At 37.3% G+C, this 19,057-nt stretch overlaps 1 protein-coding gene across 6 annotated transcripts in view; it reads left to right on the forward strand.

Moving 5' to 3' along the window:
- KLHL13 (kelch like family member 13) overlaps nt 1–19,057 on the forward strand; it is a 90,710-nt gene that overhangs the window by 26,240 nt on the left and 45,413 nt on the right. The window contains exon 4 of one of the 6 annotated variants that reach the window (XM_074882321.1): nt 2,845–2,916. The exons of the other annotated variants lie outside the window; for them this stretch is intronic. Within the exon in view, the coding sequence (XP_074738422.1) occupies nt 2,845–2,916 (72 nt within the window). The remainder of the gene's footprint in view (nt 1–2,844; nt 2,917–19,057) is intronic. 6 annotated transcript variants of the gene reach the window in all.

Here is a 19,057-nt window from a genome sequence, read left to right on the forward strand (position 1 = left end):
CTTTTGATGCAGCCCAGGATACAGTTGTCTTTCTGTGCTGGTAGTGCACATTGCTGAGTAATGTTGAGCTTCTTGTCAACCAGCCACCCTCAAGTCCTCCACAGGGCTGCTCTCAATCCACTCATCACCCAGCCTGTATTTGTGCTTCGGATTGCCTCAACCCATGTACAGGACCTTGCACTTGCCCTTGTTGAACTCCATGAGGTTTGCACAGGCCCGCCTCTCCAGCCTGTCCAGGTCCCTCTGGATGGCACATCCCTTCCCTCCAGCATGTCGACCGCACCACACAGCTTGGTGCTGTTGGCAAACTTGCTGAGGGTGCACTCGATCCCACTGTCCATGTCACCAACAAAAATGTTAAACAGCTCTGGCCCCAGTACCGATCCCTGAGGGACGGCACTTGTCGTTGCAGTCTTGTCAACTGCACTAAGTCAACCTCGAGCTCCTGGTTCATGCTGCAAAGGCTCACAGATAGTCTCCCTTACTGGAGGCAGTCTTGTGTTTAAAAAAAAAAAAAAAAAAAAATTTAAAAATTGAAGAAACTTATGAACTTTCTTATGTAGCAGATTTCTCATTTTTTACTTCATATGACAAACTGACAAGTTTAGATCTTTTATTCTTTTGAATTTAAAGATGCTGTGCTTTTGTGGGTACGTAAAAATGCTGTGAAAAGTACAGCTCTATCTAGTTTGCTGAAACTTTCCTTAGTATGTTGTTTGAATACTTACCTGACAAGCAGTGCTAGTATATACAAAGGTAAAACAAAATATCTTTCATCCAAGGTGCTTGTAACTTGGAGTGCAAAATGAGAGAGCAGGTGCAGATGAGGATCTATGGAAAAATCAAACTGAGTGACTAAGAAGAAATACTTGCAGTATATCAGCATATCAGCACTCTGATGGTCAAGTGCCATGTGTCATTGCTGACTTGGTTGTTATTTTGAGGGAGAAATTATCACTGCTTTTTTTTAAGGCACCTTTGTGCATAAGGGGTTACATGAAAGAAAACAGAGGTGCTTGTTGGATGGTTTGGCAAAGGTTGATCTAATTAAGGGGAATAAATGTTGCTAGAACAGCAAAGCTGAGCCCTGAAGGGCATTAAAAGGCAGCTTCTGATGCTTGATTTGGTGAGAGAAGTGGGAGTATTGGATGGATAAGCTGTAATAAAGTGGCTGAAGATGTAAGGCAAAGACATTTCAGAAGTTACAGAGGTTTAAGAGATGTGGAGCTTGTCAGAAACCAGAATAATTCAATTTTATGAAAGATGGATTTTACCTGAGTAGATAACAAGGGAGAAAAGGTTGCATCTTGAAGATATTGGAGAAATAGTTCTGGAGAAAATTGTTGTATATTTGAGACTAACTCTTTAGACAGGCAGCACACACTGTGAAAGATGGGGTGGTTTTTTTGCAGTTTATGGAAATTGATTTGATGACAGAAATTGATAAAAGCAATTGATCGATGTAACCTCATTTGTTTAAGGCTCTTGCTAGCCTGAATGTGTAAGTTCTTTAGAGAAATGGCACCCTTTGTGTTTCCTATATCTTCAGTCTCTTGCCAAGGGAAGAGGTCTTGAAAACAAAACACTCTTTCTTTACTCCCCCCAGCAAACAAATTACCAGTCAGGCAGAATTGCACATCCCTAATAATGTAGTACTGCAGGCAAGATGAAAAGCATAAATGTAGATCTGTCCAAAGACTTGAAGTATGGGGGTAGAAAAGAAGAATTTGATATAAATATTGTCACATTCACCCAAGGGCTTATAGTATTAAAATGTCTGAAGACTAGTTCAACTTCTGAATTTCATTTTCATTCTTGATGCTTTGTTGGCAAAGAGAGCAACTAGTAAAGTTAAGCGATTCTAATTTTTTTAAAATACAGAATATTTTCATTGTCTGGAATGCTTTGTAGTGACGAAAGTGACTTAATATTGATTGGAAAGTATTTCAGTTCATAACACATTTTCAAGAAAGATTTTTAATAAAGCAAAACCAAGTACCTCTGTCTTCTCTACAACAACATTTGAGGTATTTGAAACCTGTGATGAGATCCTTCTCAACCTTTTCTTCTCTAAGTTGAACAAAGATGAGTAATTAAATAAGAGGTCAATTCAATTTTCTCATTCAATTCACTGTTTGTGCTTCAAATTAGGCCCAAGTCTGCTATAATTTCTGTTCAGACTTCTAACAGTTGAAGAGCAGCGAAGTTTTGGTGCACCGAAGCTTTGGACCTTGCTTTGAAATGGAATACTATGATTATATTTCCTCCTAGATGTTCTCCTTCGTTTATAAAGCACACATGAATACAAGACAAGTTAATTAGAAATTAGCATCTTAGATTAGATCCTGTCTTTGCAAGCCAAAAGAAGACTAATTGAAGCTTATGGTAGTCAAGGGAGTAGCAGAAATACAGGCAACACAGCTGAGCAGTAGAGATTCATGCCGAAAGAGTTTGTGTGCACTAGGTTTGGGGAAGATTGGGATAAAGGCAGATTTTTCAGTTGATGAAATTTATTCTCGAGTCCGTTTTCTTTCTTCTGTTGTTGATAGCCTTGACAAACTTCTTTAAAAACCTCAGAAGGTAGTATGGAGATGGTCAGCATGCAGATACTGTTCGTGCCTGAATAGATTTTAGGATGTGGCTCATTGGCTTTGTGGCTTTGTGACTCATTTTTATTTCTTCAAACAAAACCCCTGATTTTCTTATCAAAAACAAAAGATAGACTCCACATATCTTTGGCAGCTATTTGCGGCAACTTCATGTGTTCTACCATGTTAAGCACACTTCGGTGTGGCTATTTTCATCTGAAATGACGTATTACATTTTATATCCTTTGGTCAACAGGGGAGTTACTAACCTGGGCGGCATGGATCATTCTGTGCTCAGAGGGGAGGTGTCAGCAGTGCTTCATGACAGGTATGTTGCAAGTGTCTGAATTCCTGCAGAGGTATCAGTGGGGCTTTTTCAGGATGGCAACCTGGAAGCCTTTTTTCCCCATATGGAAAACTGAGGAATTCTGGAAGAGCTAGTTAGCAAATGACTTTAAGAAACAAAAGGAGCTAGTTAATGAGTTGTAAGCTAAGTTGTTCCTCAAATAATGTGTTTTTCCTCAAATATGTGATTTTTTTTTTTTTTTCCAAACAAAGCTTTAGTCTTAATGGCCCAAGATTTCTGTGGATTTCTAGTCCAAGATTTCTGTGGATTTTTCTGATTTAGTTGATACAGCTGCACTTGCATCTGCTTTTAGGTATGCAAAGACCAATTACGGAACAACAAGGCAGCGATAGTTACTTATCAAATCTTTCTTTGTGCTGCTAAGATCATTCCCGATATGGCTGGAGAGGGATTTCTGTCTTGAAATATACTGAAATCAGCCATTCTGTCTTTCTTGATTACACTCTACCTGCTACTTCATCTTTTTGTGCTTATTCTTTTTTGAGAAAGCAAACCCACAAATTTAGGGCAAGAGTAGAGACGATCACCTTGTCCCGGAAGAAATTCTAGAAGAAGGAAGAATTTCCTTATTTCTTTAAATAAAGTTCTTAATAAAAGAACAGTTATGTTTTAACTAACTGAACCTGATTTCAGGAAGCTATAAAATTGTTTACAGTTTTATCTTGTGCTGTACTCGACACACCTGTAATGGTAGATTTGTCTGATTCGATTAAGTGACTCATCTCATTTTTTCAAAGAAACTAAAAAAATCAGTATGGTTCTAGTGCAGTATCTTTCTATAGAAAATCTTTGAAGATATACTCTATGCCTTTGTTCGTTTTCATGCTTTTTGTAGTTTAATTAGGAACTTGATGATTATTTTTCTTTTTCATTTAAGCTTAGATGCCTTAAGATTATAATGAAATAGCTGCTGGTACACAAGTGTTTGGCACTCTATTGTAAAGGAGCTTCATCATGCCAAGAATGTTAGTTTTGATTTGATTTTTTTTTCTCTGAGATTGGGACAGGGATCTGTTGGGTGCTTTTCTGCACTGCTATATGAACTACAGCAGCAAGAATAAGGGTGTTTCAGTAGGAAAACAACACTGATAGGATTTGTTTTCCCTTGTAGGTGGTTGAAAATATTGCTGCATCAAATGGAATTGTTCATGACTATCAATTTTCTGTTAATGCCATTAAAGACTTCCACATTCTTCATTTTTGATTGTTAATGACGTTTAAACCTTTAATTTAACTAGGTTAATATATTTAAAGAAACTGTTTTGAGCATTCTTTGTAAGCATAAATGTTCAATTATTTCTGTTCCAAAGGTTGTATTGACATTAAGCAACTTTATTTCTTAGCAAGTTTAGTCTAAAGAAATCTAATGGAGCTGTTTCTGTAGTTTCATTGACTGATCTTGTGTACTTTGGTCTCAGTCTAAACAGATATTTCATGGGATAAGAGTTTAAATTATTGAAGTTATGTTTTGGCAGTGGCTAAATCATTCTTGAAGAATGATCCAGTTTATCAGTATGCTGCTCTCTGCTTCTGAGGGGATTTTTCACTAGTTGTTTGATCTTGAATTAGAAGCAACAGACTTTCTGTTTTGGGGTTTGTGTGTTTTTTTTTTTTTTTTTTTTTTTCAAAACAGGCACACAAGTGCCTTTTGTCTGCTGGATGCATTTATGGTGACTTGAGCACATTCAGTCTCAGGTTTCACTTTTCAGACTTCCATATGAGTGAAATTCTTGTATACTGTTGTCACTCAGTGAATACGTACAGCCTTTTAGTCACATTTCTGCTTAGCATAAAAAGTGGCAGTTCAATGAATAATGCTGTAAAACTTGAAGAAAAAATTATAAAAGCTTTCCCTAGAGCAGAGTTGCTATGTATGTGTTCTCTGCATCTTTAAAAGCTTCCAGTCTCTAGTAATCCCAAACAGTACTTCTTTACTCCATCCTATCTCCCTCTAATTAATCTGTTGTACTTGATTTTATTTAGCAGTCATGCCTCTCTCTGTAGCAGTGATGTTACATGTATTTTCTCTCCTTCTCATTAGGTCCATGAATTCACTTACATCCTTTGTTCTTAGGCATGCGCACTTGAATATTTTAGAAGTAGTATGTTTTCATTTGAAATGTGAACGTTGGCATTTTCATATGAAGCCTTTTGAATATATTCATGTAAGAGCTAAAGTTAGAAAATAAAGAATTGGAAAAAATCCAGTGGATTTTTTTGAGGAGATGAGAAGTTTCTTATCTTATTTATTGGACACTTGTGTTGGTCACATCTGGTCTCAGTATGGTGTGTATGACAGTGTTTGTGCTTGTTTAGGAGGAAATGATTTCTTAACCTCAGTGGAAGAATTAACCTCTTCAGTAAAAAGTCTTTCTCCAATAAATGCTTTTAGCTTTCTAAATTAACTTCTTTTAACCAACTACTCCAAATGACTTAAGGTTTAATAAAGTAAAAACTCCCAGCCTTAGTGTTGACTTAAATAAAATCTCTGGAGTTTTTTTTCAATATTGACTAGGTAAAAGTAATGTTTTCTTTGTGATGACGGAGTATTTGATGATAAACCAAAAGTTGATCTTGTATGACTACCAATTTATGTGCAGGCTTGATGAATAAATTGGTAACGTTTACCTCTGTTAAAAATTTTTTTTGCATGAAGAAAGGAATGGTGGTTCAAAGTATTAACACCCTCTTGCATATTTAAAGCTTGTTTCCGGTTTTGGTTTCGGTGCATTTCTGGGTTAGTTGCAATTAAACTTCCTCTGTACATGGTTTCTGGATCCTAACATCTGTCCAAACGTACTTTTAGTGTATTGTTTGTAATAACAGTGCTTTTGACACATGAAATGTTTACAACTTGATCTTGATGTGGGCAACAAACAGGTTTGGATCTAAAAGTTTATTTTCTCTCTGAAGGAAGCAAGGCTACTGCTTTTAATGGAATGGGTAAGTTTGCAAACCTAGCTGCTTGGAAAATCTGGATGGTTTGTACTGGTTCAATACTGCATGAGCAGTTTTTGCTGAAAAGGTACAGCTCTGGAAAGTTCTCCAACTGGTGACATGCTGTTAGTGCAATGAAATCGTGCTGATTGTCATTTTCCCTTTTATTTTTATATCTCTGTCTTCTGTCGCTTGGGTGGATATGTATTGGTTATAACTGTTCTCTTGATGGCAAGTGGTGGGTGTAGTGTTATGAGTAATTGTTTCCCTGCTCAGTTTGGTGTTTGAGTGCATCAAGTTAAAAAAGGGAGCCTTTATTCAAAGTGACTTTATGCTTATAAGGCGCTTTAGAGTCCTAAATCTAAAATAAGCTACTTGGGGAACATGTATAGCGTTCTCCCTTTAAGGGAGAATGGGATTTGTTTTTCTGCACATAATGAATTTGTGCAGTGACCCTATAGTTAAACTGGGCATATCACTTTTGGGTACTTACTGGCATAATTCTTAAATCGATAATGCATAGAACATTCAAACACTTAAATCACTCCTGCTGTTTCAAAAATGAATCATTTTAATAGGCAGTTTAATCTGCTTTAGCCAGCAGCTGATCATCTAAATAAACACTTTTGAAATAAGTTGTCATCTTGAAAAGCAACAATACTATCTTTAAATTCCATACTCCCAGAACATACTTTCTGGTGCTAACTTTCAGCTGTAATCCATGTCCTGTGGTATAGTCAAATATGGAGGAATTACACTGTTCTTTATTCATAAAGGGAAAGGGAAGAAAACAAAACTTTTCTGTTGGTGCATCTGATTTTATTTCATTTTGCTGATAAGAAAGAAGTCACCTAATTTTGAAAAGGGAAGTATACCTTTCTTTGTGGGTGCTAAATAGTTAGTTGGTACTTCCTACATTTGAAAACAAACAAACAAAAATCCCCCCCCCCCCCCCAACTGAAGGGTGTGCATAATACTTGTGCCTTACTTGAAGAGGAAAAAAACACCTGAACACCAAAAAAACTTGCATTATAAAACCTAACCAATCCAAACCCCACTTGTATATTCTATTTTTTTTAATGCCAGAGGTGTTCTGTTTGTATGTTCCTGTGTGCAGCTTGGTCATACATTTCTTCTGATGATGCCATGGTCTTTGGACGTCTGGGATGTGTCTGTGATTCAGGTTTTAGTTCACTTGGATGCAAAATAAGGCATTTCTTAGAAAATAATTGCACAGTGGTGGAGACTATGCTGGAAAAACAGGATATCCAATCTTGCTTGGGTGTTCACTGTATGGGGAGACCAGTAGGTTTTGCATCTTAAACTGATTTGTTTTAATGAGCTGCACTTCAAGCTTGCTAATGTTGTTAAGAATATCTTGTAAAAATAGGAAGTGCCAGGTTATTTGCATTAGTGCCCTGCCCCGGACAGTGAAAGTTGGAGCAACTATTAAGTTTTCACGTGGTCTTGAAGCATCCTGCAGGACCAGCGAAGACTGAGGGGAAACAAGCTCAGTTTGCCATTATGTTCTTCTATAGCCTGATGACTACCAATCCTATAAACAGACGCACACTGAAATCTGAAATCCAGGTATCAGTATGATTCCTGTGGGTTATAGGAAACTTAAGAACTGAAAATAAGTGCACTATTAAAATGCAGATGTGTTGTCACAGAAAACTTGCAGCTGTAACAACTACTATTCTGCCTTGTTACAATATTATGTGTATATTTATTCCTGACCTTCCCATGACATGCCTGAAACCTGAACATTTTGCTAATCTCCTTCCATCTTCCCAAGCTGTGTTATCACATCCAAGTTCATCATGTTGAAGTCCAAATGTTTTCAGCATGCAACTGCCCTGTTGCACATTCCAGACTTCTAGTTTCATTCTTCTGTTCCAGCTCACCAGTTACAGGCTAGTAGAATCAAAGCTGACAACCAGGTGAGTGGAGGTGTATCAGCCAAGGATCTGAAAGGAAACTTAATTTGAAGTGAATGTGTTAAGTCTTCAGATGCTCTCAATTTACTTCTGTTGTCCCAAAAAGCATAGAGGTCATGTATCAACAAGTCAGCAAGTTCCTCAGTACCTCAGCTGGACAAGGATAGCAAAGCCATGTTTGCAGTTGCTTAAATGTGGAGCGACGTGCCTTGAGTGAGTCAGAGCGGTGTGGGAGTAAAGCAGAACATGAGAACTGAAGCAGAGGAGTTTGCAGGCCTTATAAAGCTGTTTTCTCCTGGCTAAAGCAGCATCTTTGGCTGTTGTCTGGGTTCCTTTTTGCTCTCGCAGTGAGGTTTCCTCCTCTCTTGTTCTGTCTCCCCGGTAATTAGCCCACCAATGTGACTCTGTTCAGTTCTGTTTTCAGATAATTAGAGCTGGGCCCATATAGTAAAATACATAGTAGTCTGTCTTGGGTTTTGCTTCAGGGGCTTTGCCAGGACATCACTGGTCTGTCATTGTAAACCGGAAATCCTTTTCATTGCTGCTGTTCAGTGGGGTGTGACAAAGACCTTGGCTGATGAGGAGTAATTACGTGATGCATGCTGGCTTGATCTGAAGTTGGACTAGCCATCTCTCTGCTATGCATGGTTTAGGAGTAATGAGGAGTGTTGTTTTAGAACAGGAATGGCCTTGTTCTCTGGACAGTTAACGTACTGGGTTATAAGACCATTTGCAATGCAGAACTTGGGAGCAAAGGGAGGGAGAAGGAGGGTAAATGAACCGAATCACATTACAGGAATCTGCTGTTAAAAAGATTTTATTATGTGCATTCAGCAAGGGAAAACTAATGCTCAATTTTACTTAATTTTACTTTTGCCCTTTGGATTCTGTATGCTTTCATCAGATTACAGTGATGAAGTAAAAGCTTAGTCACACTGTGCCTTGTGCATTGTTCTAGGGTGTTGATAAAAGATAATAATAGACTGCTTATCTGCAAGTACTAGATTTAGTTATTTTACATCGAGGTGCTTGCTATGATGGCTGAGAATCCTGAACAACTTCTTAACTGTTTATTAAACGTAATTATTTAACATCTCTGGTAGTCTTCAAAGAGGTCTTTTCTTTTTAATAAATTAGTATTTTGTGCTTAAATTGAGTATTGCTATTGTTCCCCCTGCTCCCAGATCCCTGAAAGCCCATTTCAGGACTCAGCAAAATTTTATCATGTTTTAAAAAAAAAAAAATTTCTTCCCAGCAGCTGCTTTTTGTGCAGCAAGGTGTTGGTAATCTGCTTATGTTTCTAGTTCAGTGAAAGAATCAAAGAGGTATTTTTGTGCATGTTGTTGCTTGATTTAGGATATGAGCCAGAACATAAGTTTGCAGAAGTTTGATGAGAAGCACTAAAGAAACCACTCTTCTGTAATACTGTTTATGTCAAACTCCTGTGGTCCAATAGTTGCTATAACTTGGTTTCCATGCATAGGTCTATTATTCACTGGACAGTTTTTATTTCGGTGTTTACAGAGACTTGTGGCAAATGTTCATCTTATCTCAAGCTACCGACTGCATTTTGCTTAAAAGTTCAATACTGACCCTATTGAATAAATACCTGGCTTATTGCCCTGCCTTCCTCCCTTCCTAATCTGACTGCTGTATCCTGTGCTTTTGGATTTGGAGTAATGCTTGACTGTCTCAGCACAGATTTCCCAGGTGCCCCCAGAATTATTCTTACCTCCTTTTCATGTTTCCAGTATATGCTATTCAAAGGCCTCAAAAGCTTCAGCTTTCAAGGATTTTAGTGTCATGAAAGTACTGAGTTTATTTGAGATTGCCTTTGAATTGCTAGACACCAACACTGTTTTCAGTTTAAGGTTTGAAATTTAGAATCTGTGTTCCAAGTGAGTGAAGAAATGTTTTGCTAAACTGTAAAAATCTGTTCAGTGGCAGTTACAAATGTCTGTAAATACATGGGCAGGCAGGAACAGTTCAGGCATGACTGATGTCAGTGCTTGACTCCCTTTTTTTTTTTAAAAAAAAGTTTGATTGTTTTATAACACTTCATTAGGTGGGATTATAGCATCGCATTTTCCAGGCAACACTTTGTGCAATATGCAGCAAGACTTTGTTCAGGTGGCTACAGGCACGTTACGTGTGGTCTGAGTTACTATCATGATTCTTCTGAAGTTCTTCTGTGCAACTTCGGTGTTATGTTAGTTATTTCTGAGGTTCTTGGAAAATCTTTCAGGCAAATAAAGTGGTGTTGCAGCATGACTTCTGGTGTTGTCTGTGATGACAGTAATGTTTTGTACTTTCCATGATGTGTGTATAGAACACGTGTGTAAGAACACGTTAGAGCAAAGCTTTGCTTAACACAAGTTTTGCTTTGTTTAGAGATCCAGAAAATGATTATACAATGGGATACATACTGCAAAGAGCTGAATATATATAGCTGAAAGAATATGCAAAGGCTTGTGGGGAAGGTGTGATGAGCAAGTAGAGATGCTTATAGATGTCCCTGTATTTCAGCTGTCTTATGTTGTTTCTTCTGCTTCTGTGTATGTATCCGAGCATGGTCTTGGATTTGTCTGATATTTACACCAAACTCCCTAATAACATTTTAAATTCAAAGTGACTGGAAAATTATAGCCAGAAATATCTAATTTGTGGATCAAAGATTGTCTAATGTTGGAGAATTGCTAGATGTTTGTCTTGTGAGCAACAGTGGTGCATCAGAGTTCACGCACTTGAAGTCAGTTACCCACATAATTTATTAATGTTCTTTCATACCTAATTCTAGGCCTTCTTTCTTCTTTCACTGAAGATGCACTGCTTTTTCTGCTTGAGAAATTGTTGGTGGAAATTTGACATCTAGAAATCGTTTTATATTGAAGGCTTAGGTTGGAAATGATCAATAATTTCTTGAAACGAAGTCGTAGCTTAAATTCATCCTTCCTTGTGTGCTTACCAGTACAGAATATTTTGCATAGATCCAGGTGTAATACAGAAGGAAGGGTGTTTATATTTTTTCTTACATATCCATACATTTGTCCTATTACAGTATTAATGATGCTTTGGTAGCAGGAGGTAGGGTGAGGAAGTTTGATTGCTGGCCTTGCATGTGACTCTGAGTCACCTACTGTGCCTATTGGTACAAACCACTTTTTTTATTACTTTTCACAGTTGCTTCTGTGAATCTGTCGTGAGAAGAAGTGGTTACTGAAAAGCTGATGGTGTGATAGCTGAAGCATGTTATGTGAAGAAGTTTCCTCTGGTTTTTGTCACCAGACATCTGCTAGTTTCATTTGAAGCTTTCTCTTTATTGTGTTGGAGAGCTGGTGAATAATGACGCCCGGTACACCTTTACCGTGCTTTTTGTGACACTACAGACTTAATGTATTTCTTCGTGCCTATCTGCCTTCAATGCTGTTAAGTTTAATCTACAAGTTGTTCCTTGTACAGAAGCCATTTCGCAAGTTTGTTCATTGTTTTCACTCTCTGCCTTTTCAGCTGATGAGATGGGGCAAGGAGCAGAATAGCTTGTATCTCAAACCAGGTAATGTTGGGGAATGATCCTGTGTGTTTGTCAGCAGGTAGTACAGGCTTAGGAACTTTAAGGCTGGACACAAGCTAGTACAAGTTACTGATGTTGTATGAATCAATGGGAGCTTAAAAAGTAATATTTTACATCAGTGTCTTACGTGAAGTGGCTTTTCTGATTATGCTGTCTTTTTCCCATTTAAAATGGAATTTATGAAAATGAGTATTTGTCTTGTAGAGCAGTTCTTGTGAATACCAGAAGGTGGCATAACTGATTTTCCTAAAGGTGTTTTGATTGCAAGAAATACACAGGATACTACTAAGCTTATTTTAAAGCTGTTGGTCAAAGATTGATCTAAGGAAAGATGGATCAGTTTAGCACTTAATATTTAAGGGAGGTATTTAATGGCATATGTGTTTTGCTGTCTTACAAAATGTGAAAACTCTGGTGGGATTCATGCTTGCTTTTATAACTAAAGTTGTTGAAATTGGAAGTAGTTTAACTGAAGTGCAGGATGGAAAGAAGGGGTTGTCCACCTTGTGTGCAGTGGAATTCTTTTCTGAAGTGTTTTACACAATCCTGGTTTCCCATGAACACATTGTTTAGATATTTTGCTTTACCAGTTTGCAAAATGAGCCCAATTCCTGCCTGTTTTAAGCTCTTCAGGTTAGCTGGTGCTATGCAAGAAGAAATTATTAATGTGGTAACTTACAGTTTTATGCTCTAGCAACTCTAACCACATGCAGATTTATAGGTGTACCAACGTTAAGTGTTAGAAGCAATAAGTGGAATGCAAAAAAGACCAATAAGCATTTAAACGAAAATCTGTTTTCAGCATAATGTGTATTTTGTTCTGGCAAACTGGAAGCGGTCTGTGCAGTGTTGCCATGCATTTAGTGGCAAGTTGGTGTAATAAGGAATTAGGTAACATTTCACATGATGCTTTCTTTCTTTGAGAAGTCTGTCTCTGGCACAGTCATCTCCACTGTGGTGTGGATTAAAAGGTACTTAAATATACCTTAAAAGCAGGTATTGTTTCCATTCAGAGATCCAGGGGAAGTTATTTGTAGAGTGAGTGCATTGGGCACAATTGACAAGGTTTTGGTAATGGGGGTATTGGTGCAGGGGTCCCCTGTGTCAAGACACCTCTGGGGTTGATTTTTGCATTAAAACCTTGTTTTTGTCCAAATAGTTAAATTAATTCGTGTAGAACAAAACCAAAACTTTTGCACTGCTGAGACATACGGAATTTTTTTCTTTCCTTTAGCTCCCTCTGGCAGGCAAACACCTGAATTACAACTGTTTTATTTTAAACTACTTCAGAAAAAGGCTTGTCCCAACTCAGTTATCACAGTTGTTTGGTGTTGTATATGTATGCATCAAAAAGATATTTTCAGCTGTAGAAGAGTAGATGACTGCAGCTGCAGAAGGTGCTGAAATAGATATTTCTGTAGCTGACTTTCGTACAGTTTTTTTTTCGTGTCACAGCTGTGCAATGCCATTTCACCCCAAGGACCTCTATTTATCTATTGATTTTTTTTTTACTGTAATGTGGTTTCTCCTGAGCCTGCTGCGATTCACTAGAGCAGCACAGATGAGAGCGATGTGACTGTTTTGTGTAGAAGTCTAGTGTTATTTGCAGAATTGTTACTCTATTTTTTGCTGACTTAACTGCTGCGAGGGCGGGTAGAAGGGAAGTGGTGCAGCGCTGCTGTTGGTAGCTGTCACCTGGGCTGAGCCCTTTGACCCACCTCTGTGCAGTCCTCTCCTCAGAGCTTTGCTGATTTTATCTTTTTTTTTTTTCAGTTCTATGTTTCTGAAGGACAGATTGCCAGAGTGAAGTGATGTAGTCACATGTACAACACTATAAAGCTGTATAAAACTGCCTAGAGTGTGTGGTGTGGTGCTGGTAAAATGGCTCAGCAGTGGGACCTGTAGAAGCTGCTACGTGGACATTTCTGAAAGCACTGAACTTCAATTTTTATTAGGAGTCAGATGTTTGAAGTTTTATGAAATAAAGGTTTGTAAACAGGAGACTTTAAACTATTTGATTTAAATATTTCACAGTTTTTAAAAATCTAAATAAGATTAACATTTTTCTGCGGGCCTTTCTAAAACCAGCTTGTGCTTAGACTTTTCTTGCTATGTACAATTATTTTAGGCAATTTATTTATATCCTTATTTGATCCTAAATTATCTGGATAGTTATGTTGTCACTAAATAGAGATGTTGTAACTGCGAAGTTGTTCCAGTGTGCTAAGTGAATATCTTAAAACTGTCACTTTAAATCTGCTTTTGGAAATGAATTCATAGCTTGTATGTTCGCCCACCATAACAAACTTGAATGAAATAAGTAATGTGTCTTTGAAACTTTGCCTAGGAAACATACAGTTTTCTTTAAATTTATATTCTCATAGATGCTAGAGAAGAAAGCAGTTTGTAATTTTCTTTCTATAATTATGTGGGAATTTTGACATTTGGTGAATTAAAAATAGAATATAATGGTGTATTACAGAAAAATGGAACTGTTTAATGTGAAGTGTCATTTTTCTGATCATGCCTCTGGAAAAATCTAAATGTAAGGTATACATTTTGAAAGTTTTTTTTTTTTTAAATGTTAATAACCACTAAGATTGTGTTAATTCTGTGGCATGAACATACTTACTGATTGTACACCCTCCCTACACCCCATTCAGCTGAACATTAAGGGTTGTGCCTCTTGAGTCCTCTGGTTAACACCAACCAACAGTGGGAATTTATAGAAGACCTCTTTTTGCTATAGAAGATGACTAGATGTCTTCTGAAGAGGTAGTATCTAACTCGGCAGAAATCCTGCAATTAAAGCTGTACCATGCATTTAGGACTGCAAGGATGGTTACAGATATCACTGAGGTTTAAATCCTCCTTCAGCTGCAAACGTGCATCTTGAGTGTCTTTGCTCCTGGCCCACTCCCAAGTGATGGAACCTGTGGAAACTATCCATTTTTGCCGATATTCACTGCTGCTGTTGGGAATGGAAGAGCGTCAAAACAAGAGACCTGGCTACTTGGTTTTGCTTTCCTTTTGGTAACAGGTAGTGGGGACATTATCACCGGCTTGATTTGCTGAGGGAGGACCCTGAGCAAACAAACCAGGGTACTCCCCCATGTGTCTTTTGTGATGGAGTCTTTGGACTATACCTACCTTTGTCAAACGGGAGGAGTTGATTCCTTATTGCCCCTGGGTTAAAGGCAAAAAAAAAAAGGAAGAAATTTAAAGTATGGGGGTTTAGTACAAGACTCCCTTTGTCCCATGTGGCCCATTCAGCTGTTCCAGTTTCAGTACTAATTCCACCTGTTCTCATGGCATTTAGTTGGAATGATTTGTGGACTTGAAACTCCTTTTCTAGTGTAGAGAAATTGTACTTTTTTTTTTTACACTGAATGGGGGAAATACTAATATTAGTGATAAATTTATAACTGCACTTTTTGCTTAACTGCATAAACTTTTCATATGCATTCGTGTGTGAAGGCAAGCTGAACTTCATGAAATAGCAACTTGAACTTAAAAATTGGTATCTAACATGCTTAAGACTATCTGATGGCAAATAATTGATTGGATATAAGTGTCATATTTTTGTGACTCAAAGGAATCCAGCCAGCGGCTGGACAGCATGGTGCAGCAGCTTCAAGTCTTCTCCTAGAAGACACATTCCTGCTGTTTGTTGGCTCCCAGGTTGCACACAGCAGTTTCTGACAACCCGGACTTGAACCATCAGCATCTTTCTTGAAAACTTTTCAGTCTTGCTCTCTGTCAGTCTTCCCCAAGGGACTCTGGCCTTCAGATAAAGATGTCAGACTGCCCACATTGGAGATGTTGTGGCTTCTGAGTTAGCAGACTGGATCCATCAGAGATGACAATGCAGTGGGAATTCCTGTGCTCAGAAAAAGTTAATCTTGTTGTCTTTTAAAGAAGTTGAGTCATTACAGAAACACACAATAGGAGCAGTAATCAATGTGCTTTATTCTTGCCTCCTCATGCCTGCTCTTTTCAGTAGGGACTGCTTTGCGTAGGTGTGCAGGACCACAAAAACTAACTCTGGTGAATAAAAGCAGTAAGGTTTAGGGAGTGCGAAATGACTAAAAGATTCCATGTAAATAATAGAAGAATGAAAGAAAAAGCCTACAAGCTTTTATTTTAAGAATATTTTCAAAATACTTCAGTCAACACATGACTACTGTAATTTGCAGTTTGCTGTCTGTGGTGCAAGAAATACTGAAGTTGTTAGTGGCTGGTGCTCAATCCTAGCCTTTTAATTAGTAAATTGTTTAATATATTTGCATCGTATGAGTCAGATGTGTAAATGTGTTTAGGCATACTTAAATTGTGCAGCCAACAGACCATAACAGCCATGGAGAAGTTGTTTAGAAATAAATTCTTTGTAGTTCAGTTTGCCTTAATAAAAAATAACTGTTGCTTCAGACCAGTTATTTTCAGCAGGGTCAGTCTGGCTGCTGTGACTGTGTGTTCAGATTTCTATAGTGATTTATTATATATAATCACCTGGGGAAGATGAGCACAGTTCTCTGAATAAATTGGTTTAATTCAAAAGCATTTCTTCTTAGTGGTATGTTGTCAGCAGAGTACATGGACTTACATCGCAAGTTGGAAACCTTCATTAACTCCTTTTGGTTTTGTCTCCTACTGAGTGTTTTAAGACCTTATTTTACCTAATGCCTTTTATGTAAGGGTGGTTTGCCCAAGCAAAGCTGAATTTTTATTTTTTTGCCTGTTATAACCTGTAGCTTGTCATTAATTTAACAGTGCATCTTGTCTTTTGGAAGTGTGGGGGTGTTTTTGCTAGAAATCTTAATTCAATTTTAGAGCAAAGCCCCCTTCAATAATACACACAAGAAAATGCAGGGCATCCATAAGTGACATAAAATGAAAACTACTTGCATGGCCAGAAACATACATTTAGGAATAGATTTGAGATATTTCTGGGACTCTGTGTAGTTACAAAATATACCCAAAACTGAATTTAATATTTTAATAAATTAACCTTCCTAAATATTTAAAGTGTGAATAATACAGGGATTAGGTTTGTTCATTTCTTGCGTGTCTCCTTTTTCCTGTGAGTTTGTGGGAAGCTGACTTAAAATTTAACCTAAGTTATGTTTTTTAAATTGCTTTAAAAGTATTTGATTGTGACCTGATAAGAAATGATGTGGGGTTTTTTAACTGTTTACTGTGCTGAATAACTTCAGAAATTTCATACTTAGACTATCAAGGTTTTTCTTGTTAATGAATGATACAAGGGCCGGGGTTGTGAGTTTTTGAAGAATGTATGAAATGGAGAAGCTCATTACTCATCATGGTTACTTCTCCGTCAGCCAGCCAGCTGCTGGCTCTTTGGTTTGCTGAAGAATGTACTTTTTGGTAGTCTCAAAATCATGTGAGAACTGAAGTCTTTCCTAACTGAGGTGTCTGGGAAGGAAGGGGAAGTAGTTGTGTCAGATGCAGGGCAATACATATATTTGTCACATATATATATAAAAAAAGTATGTGTATATATAGCTTGTCTACATATATACACATCCTATATATATGAACACATTATATATAGAATGCATATGTATATTTATGTATAAAAATACTTTTCACTGAAATGATGCATCCTAAAATGTTACTGCAGCAATTTCCTCATTTATACAGGAAAAAATGCTGAGTGGGTGGATGGCAAACTGCAGTACTTCTTATTAAACATGTGGTACATGCCCTGACTGCTTAACTTAATGTTTAAAGATTTGAGGATTTTTTTTTTCCTGTTTTAGAAATGGCCTTACACATATTGCTACAGAGACAAGAACCTGTACTGCTTACAGCATTTTGACAGCAGGAGGGGTTGGCTACAAACCTAGTTTATCTCACTTCTTTATGCTTTACAATTTATGATTATTCCTTGTTCCTTGAGCAGTCAGCCCAATTTAAAAGAATTAAATATATTTGATAGCAACTCCATTCCATTTATGAGTCTGTGTGCATCTTGATGTCTACAGTGCAATTGCTTCCAAAAGATGTTGTAACTTAAATTTGGTGTCTGAGGGCTTTTTCCCCCCAGTTATTAAAAAAAAAAAATTTCCACAACATAGCAGATAGTAAGTCAAAGTACATGTGTAATTCTTAGAACTGTCTTCAGCTATTTTAAAGCTTCTATCTTAATTTACTTAAAAATTCAATTGAAAGTGTTTCTTCGTAAGATAGATCTTTGAGGTTTCTAGAAAAGTTGTAGTTTCGATAAAAATATTGCCAGGTGCATATTGCCAATTTTTTTCTGTACATCAATATTTGGGGAATGTTACAGTGTTGCTGTGAGGGGACTGCAAACATAATTGCACTGGTTTCCTTTGGATTCTTTAGGCAGAGATTTGCTTTCCCTTCATATGAATTTTGGTATGAGTATTTTCATGATATATGTTCAAAGGAATTGTATTAACTGACTCGTGTATATAGGGCAGTACTGTCAACACCATCTTTTAATTATTCTCTTACAGTAATTGGAACAGCTGTAGTTTGATAGATTGAAAAGCCAGAGGTAAGGGCATGAAGGTATGAGGAACATCCATGTGAAGGGAAAGAGCTGAATAAGGAAACCAATTAAACGATCACACTGTCAATGTTTTAGGGATCCTGAAAAGAAATGTTATGCATCCTTATTTGCTCCTATTCAGTTTCTAGATTTATGCCTTTACAGCCATATTTAAAATGCTGAAATGATTTGATATTGAAATGATTATTGCATTTGAGCTCCGTGGCTTTGAATATTTTACTGGATTTGGGGGTTTCTGTTTTTCTCTTCTGTATCAAAATGGTCTTGTGTAGTAGTATGCATGAGCTCAGCGGGATGGTAATTGTAAGATAGGCAGCAGATCAGAGCAGTTCCTTCCAGTGTGAAACTGAGTTTCTGCATTCAGTTTGGAGCGAGCTTTGCTAGAGCTAATATCATAAAACAGGTTTTATATGACAACATATATCTGTTTTAAAATGGAAACATGGCTTTGTATCAATGAATTTTTAGAACATAGGTGTTGGGGAAAAGAATCTCAAAAGTCTGAAGATGTTCACTGGTCTTAACACCACCATTTTAACCTATTTTTCTGTGTTGCTGAGTCAGACATCTTATATGAACAAACACTTTATCAGTAGGAGATAATCTAATATTAGAAAAGGTATCTGTGACATGGATATTTAGACCTTTCTGTTTACATTTCTAGATGAAAATGGGAGATGTAAATCACACTGTCACTGTAACTTTGAACATTTTTCTTTCTGTAAAGCTAAAAAAAGCCTGGGGCTCTGGAAGTGCAGAAGACTTTTCAGGTCACGCTAGAAAGGGTTTGCAAGACTTGAGAAAGTTTCCATATAGCTTAACCCTATTTCCACCTAGTGCTTTTGGTTCCTCTGATACTTAGTAGAGGAATGAAAGAGAGAGGTAAGCAGCTTGTTAGAGCGTGACAGCAAATCTTTTAACCGCAGCAAATCATTTGACTGAGAAATATTTTTCGGTTTTGTTTTGAACAGTTTAAGGACTGAAAAAGTTAAACTCAATCTGTGCAAACTGATGGAAATCCAGCGGCGTGTCTAGAAGTTAACGTTTACTCTGCTTAGTTTTTCTGCAAAAATTCATCTGGCATTCCAAGACTAAGAA

This window comes from Strix uralensis, chromosome 13, assembly GCF_047716275.1.
Source record: "Strix uralensis isolate ZFMK-TIS-50842 chromosome 13, bStrUra1, whole genome shotgun sequence".
NCBI lineage: Eukaryota > Metazoa > Chordata > Aves > Strigiformes > Strigidae > Strix > Strix uralensis.